General features: G+C 33.4%; 1 protein-coding gene across 1 annotated transcript; it reads right to left on the bottom strand.

Annotated features, from left to right (window-relative positions):
• Window positions 1–4,287: 4,287 nt before the first annotated feature.
• LOC112527540 (desiccation-related protein PCC13-62-like) lies at window positions 4,288–5,910 on the bottom strand. The gene is made up of 3 exons (XM_025138241.1): window positions 5,594–5,910; window positions 5,279–5,504; window positions 4,288–4,771 (listed from the first exon to the last, which is right to left on the bottom strand). Exons 1-3 carry the CDS (start codon window positions 5,908–5,910, stop codon window positions 4,391–4,393), a joined length of 924 nt encoding a protein of 307 aa, XP_024994009.1. The 3' UTR covers window positions 4,288–4,390.
• Between the last annotated feature and the right edge of the window lie 393 nt (window positions 5,911–6,303).

Below are 6,303 nucleotides of genomic sequence, written 5' to 3'. Positions count from 1 at the left end.
CAAAAGCTATAATGACATATCACACACTCCCCCTTAAACCATGCAAGTCTAATTAAATGTCTACAATCAGCACAACACATGACAAACCTGCAAAACAGATTAAACAAATTTTGGTACCCACACAGATATGGGTCCTATTTTATTAGCACTAGTTTGGAGAATATTATATGTGTCATGCTATCTATTCTTATCATATATTTTCTTTTTAGATCTTTTAATAGGTAAATCATATATGCAATAAGTATCATACCAGTTGTTATCACACCTGTTGTTCTCATACCAACCTTTTCCATATCAGCTATTCCATATGTTTTCATACCAGCTATCTACATACCATCTGTTGACTTTCTTTTTGTTGATGAAGTCATTCGTTCCACATGTTGAACAACAAATCCTTTTCTTGCTAAGACTAATTAACTGACTAGTAAACTTACCAATGCAAGGTAATACGATCTTTGAAACAAATGACTTCTTATTAAGAACAGAGTTTTGCGAAGACATACCTTCAGATTCAGGTTTCTTTATCCATACTTTTTTTTTACTTTTTGAAAATGATTATCTGATTCAATTACATAACCTTTATATAATGATTTGAATTATGAGATTTGTTTCATTGAAACAATTGATTTAGAACTACTTGAACAACTGTTGGATTTGACGCTAGAACTGTCATTCAAGTATGTTTTACACTTAGAATGAGAATCAATTGAGCCTGAAGTATTCATTTAAAAAAATTCTTTTATTTTCTTCAGTAACTAAATTATATTTCATTTTAAACTCATGGGGCTGTTTACCAAATTTTCTATTAAGTCCTGTATGGATAAATTTGTCTGTCTACATAAATTTATGTTGTTGTTTACTTTTCTATCTGAATCAACAGTCTGAATAACAGAAATGACCGATTTACCCCTGAGAATGAACTACACACTGTTTAATAAATTGTTGTTCATTTTTAAAGGCAAATGATATTTCTGAAAAATAAACAAGTAGATTAGCAATTAAAAAACACCAGCAATAGATACATATAACAATAGACAAGTAGATTAGCCATTAAAAAACACCACAGAACAATACTATTCTTTAATACCTGTTTCCTTTGCCATAAATCAAATTGAGATGAGGCAAATTAACACCCTTTAATCTCATTATTTGATGATCAAGAAATCCAAAAATCTTTCTGGAAAAAAACAGAAGCAATGAAATAGACCTCAAGTAAACAGACAACAATGAAACAAATAGCAATGAAACAGACAACAAGCAATGAAACATATAGCAAGCAAACGATGAAACAGATAGCAATGGTACCCAACAGAACCTATGAAACAGCAGCAATGGTCGATACTCAGCAACAATTGATTTGAAGTGGAGCAATGGTCGATACTCGAAACAAGCAGATGGTACCCAACAACAATCGATTTGAAGAGAAGTGGAGAAATAGTTACCTTTGGAGAATAAAACAATCGACCGATACTCAGCAACAATCGATTTGAAGTGGAGTAGTGGTCGATACTCGAAGCAAGCAGATGGTACCCAGCAACAATCAATTTGAAGAGAAGTGGAGAAGTAGTTAACTTTGGAGAATAGAGCAATCGACCGAGGAAGAAGATACCTAGGGTTCACGATCGTTGATAGGAAGGGAGTGTTTTGAGGAAGAAGATACGCTAGGGTTCATGGCTAAGGGTATGAGGGTCTTTTTTTGGGCTTAATGGGGACAAGTGTTGTTTTTGATCTGTGCGAATAAGCCCCTTTCTGTGCGAATAAGCCCAAAGTAAACACATCATTTTGGCTGTACGAATAAGCCCATTTACTGATTAAGCTCATTAAGCCTCAAGTAAACACACCCTCAGACCTCATATTTATCTTAGTCACAAGATCAATTTTTAAATCAGATAAATTTTTTGAGGTTTCAGAAATCTTACCTTCTAGATCTAATCTAATCTTGTCAAAATCTTTTCTTTCTTTTTCAATTTCTTTCCTTTCTTCCTAAAAAATTCCCTTCTCATTATCTGAAGCAATGTCTAGCCATTTTTTTCCCTCAATCAACTCCTTGGCAATAGATGCATTCTTCTTAGCAATATTCTTTTTCTCAGTAGCAAAGACTTTTCTATCTTCATCTAAAACTTTCTATTTGGTAGCTATGCTCTTTGACATTTCCAGACATTTATTTTCAAACTCTTCCAGACATTTCTTTTCAAACTCTTTCACTAAATCTTTATTTTCATTCTCAAACTTTGATCTTTCCAAAGTAATTATCTCTTCAAATTCAGAAATTTTCTTTGACAGATTTGAATTATTCAGCTTAAGAACCTTGATCTTAATTTCAAATATCTTCTTTTCAGCATTAAATTTCCTTTTTGCTTCAACAAATCTTTCTTTTTCCTTATCAACTCCCTTTTTTTATCAGAATTCAATCTTTCAGATTCTAACAGATTTTTCAGTTCAATAAATCTTTTCTTTTCCTTCTCAAACGCTCTTCTTTCAGAAATTAGTGCTTTCTCAGCTTCATAAACTCTTTTAGTCAACTAAGAATTTTCTTTTATCTACTTAATATTCATTTATCAATTTGTTCTTGTAAATATTTCTTTTCTTCAAGAATCTTTTCATTATCTTTAGTCATATCTTTGGCCTAAGAAAGATTAGAATGATTTTCATATGACCTCTCAGCATACTTATCTTGCTCTTTTTATATTTTGTTCAAAAACTCTCTCTTTCAAATCCTTATTTTCTTTTTCAAAATTTAAAGTCATTTCAAATTCTTAAAAAAATTTGATTAATCTCAGTATGATTTTTTTACAGTTCAAGACTTAGAGAATTCACCAAAATATTCCTTATCGGACACCAAATGAACTTTATCGGACAACAAATATCAAACAAAGTTATCAAACAGCTCACCTTATCGGTCAACTCTTTATCAGTCACTATTATATCAGTCAACTCACCTTATCGGTCAACTATAACGAACAAGCCTTAACAATCAAGCCTTTCACAAACCTTTATCGCCCAAAAACAACTTATCCTCTTATCGGACAAAACTTTATCCGATTACCTAACCTTATCGACCAAAAACTTATCGGTCAAAATCCTTATCGCTTAAAACACAAATCGAACAACAATGGAAATTTAACAGGCGACGAAAGCTCTTATAACTTGTTCATCAAGCGATGAAAATCACACTTAGTCAAAATTCCAGATTTCAACTCAAAATACTCAAATTAACACCAATTCAAATGAGATTTGCATAGAAAGATATGAAAACTAACCACAAACAAGATTTCAATGCTAATTTTAATCAAAATCGGATAAAAATGACCAATTTAACAAAATCAGCAAGAACAATTAATGAAGTTTTCAAGAACACGAGCTATTAAAAATTCAAAATTGATACTCGAATTGAAATTGTTTACGAAATTGAATGATTTGATTAAGTTTCAAAACAAGATTCACATACAGTTCAAACAACACAATTAATTAAGAATATGAAGATTAAGATTGAAAACGGTAGCAAGAAACAGTCGATCAATAACAGTCCGAAATTGTCCAATTCCAATTCAAATTCTGATTCAGGTTCAATTCAATCCAAGTCGCTGCAAACTGCTTTGATACAATTGTTAATCCCCAGAAAAGTTAATGTATTATTAAACCATTCAAGATAACAATGGCAGATTGATAGAACACAGAAAGATGATCACAGAGAGAGTTTCCAATGCTTTTAGTATTGAACGTCAAAGTGCCAGTTGATTACAAATGATAATCTGCTTTCTAAATTCGTACCTACTGCTTATAAAGACAAGACTATATATTTATACTTACAGTTACAAGACAAAATTACAAGAGAGAAACACAAGTTTTTTGTTTTTGTTTTTCTGGTTAACCTGGATATCCAACCCGCTATGCAAGCTATCTAATCCCAGGGCGACCACCTGCTTTGCAGATAGCCCGTAGTCACCGCATTTGAATCTCCGTGGCCACAAAGGGATTTATATTCCTTCTTGGATTTGAACCTGAGACCTCCTAGTACTTTTTGATCTCTGGAGCCAAGCTCAAAGAGAAACACAAACTTGAATATAACTTTAAACGCAATGTCTTGAACCCAACAAACCCTATTTCCATTCCCAATTATTTGAATTCGCATTTTCGTTTCTATTTTTGCAAAACCTTATCAGTTGGACGAACAAAACCGAATTAAGTGACATCTTGGTGTACCACATATGGTCCTAGACCATGCCGGTTTTCCTAAAACATAAGGTCTCAAGTTTAAAACCATCTTGTTCAACTTTTATACGATGCTATATTATCAAGTTTACATCAAGAAAACATATATCTATTCCAAACCACGAGGATCAAAATGTTTATTTAATTAAAAGAACGTTTCAAGTATATGAAATGTGAGTCATCTCCCACGTTTTAAATATCCTTTAGCAATTGCTCCATCACCACCGTTGGGGTAAAAGCCACCTGGAACGTGTTCTGCTCCACTTCCATACACGATTCTCAGTATTTCTCGTGGTGTTCGACCATATGCTAATGAATCTTCATCACCCGCTAATACATTTCCTTCAATCTTCTTCTCGGCCCCTTCGTCCCTCGACACAACAAGCCCTTCATCCTTTACCCCATTTTTCCCTAGCTTGTTTCGTAGTCCCGAGATTTTGCCCGTGAACTCGGCTACAGTCATCTCATACGGGCTAACTTTTTCCTTTGCTCGTTCATAAAGTAGGCTTCTGATGACTGCATCTTGACCCGATTCTACTCCCAGTAACCCTGCTACAAGCTAATCATCGTGTTTACAAACATTCATCACACAAAAAATACAAGAAAGTCGTTCGTTATTGCAAAATGTATTCAAATAATGGTGTATTTAATTTATTATTAAAATTTATTCATATTAAGTAAAAACTTGAAACGGTAAAATAAATAACGTACTTTAATTTGATTCCTATTTTGGGTAACGTACTTTTAAAGCTTTCATTTTAGTATCTATGATGTAAAGTTTTAAACATTAAGTACCTGGGTAACCGGTGAAGCATTAAACGATTACTATGTTGATGTGACGAGTGTTGTGGTATCCGGTTAATGCTTCGACAAATAATACTGAGTTGGATACCACAACACTCGCTACATCAGTATGATAACCGGTTATTGTTTCAACCGTTTACCCGGGTACTTAAATGTTTAAAATTTTACATCTCATGTACCAAAATGAAAGTTTTGAAATTACGTTACCCAATCAAGTTAAAGTACGTTACTTTTTCTACAATTTGCGGAAATAAATATATACCTTTCTAGAAAGAGGACTTTGGAGCTTGGGATTTGCTCCGACGTAGCCAGTAAGGCCGACGTAAGGGATGACGTAGCATGAAATAAGGTAATTGATGTCATTAGCGTATGGATCGAACGGTGGGGATAAATCTTCCCCACATGCATCATTCATCACCGTCGCAAACGATTCTTCACTTAGATTCAACAATGGCCTTGGAAATCCTTCAACCATCTTCTTAATTGCTCTGAAGAATCAATAACACCAACAATCAGTGACCAGAAAACCTATATATACATATATATATATGTGTATATATATATATATGAATTTAACCTCAGGTGGCCAACTTCTTGATAAGCGAATTGAGTGATTATGTCATTAACAAGAGAACTGAGGTTAGCCTTCTTTGCACCGACCGGTGGTGGGCCGCCGGCGGTGAGATCGGGTTGTATTGTATCCAATCCCATGCCCATGGATCCAAAGGAAAAATACTCGGCTTCAAAATATTCTAGATTTAAAGGGAACTCCAACAGATCAATATCGCATTTGGGTAAGTTGGATCCTGAGTTTACGGTGGCGGAGGTGAAGAGGAAAAAGAGGAATAGGTTGATGATCATGAGGCCGGTGGTGGAGGACGACTGTGGTTCCATGGATGATGGTGGTGAAGTAAACAAAATAAAAATAAAAAACTAATTTTTTTGAGAATATTTAGGTTCTTTTTATAGGAAGTCAAGTAGTGAAAATGTCATAGGTTATGTGAGGTGGCAGAGTATGGACATTACACGTGGAAACTAGATTTGGACCAAGGAGAAGAAGAAGAAGGAGGTTTTAGGTTTCTTCCTAACCTGGCCACCCAAATCACATTTAAGTAATTTAGAAGGGTATTCGGATAATATAAGTAGATATGTTTTGATTTTAAAGTTTTGTTTTATTTTTTATTTATAGTTTTGAGAAAGTAATAATGTTTTATTTAAATAAAATATAAATTTATAAATATTAAAATTTTAAAAAATTATATAAAAATTTCATTTTTTATGTAATTT

The sequence above is a fragment of the Cynara cardunculus genome, assembly GCF_001531365.2.
Source record: "Cynara cardunculus var. scolymus isolate 2C chromosome LG 15, CcrdV1, whole genome shotgun sequence".
NCBI classification, from domain to species: Eukaryota; Viridiplantae; Streptophyta; class Magnoliopsida; order Asterales; family Asteraceae; genus Cynara; species Cynara cardunculus.
The sequence above is the reverse complement of the archived record's forward strand: the minus strand, read 5'-3'. Positions and strand labels throughout refer to the sequence as shown.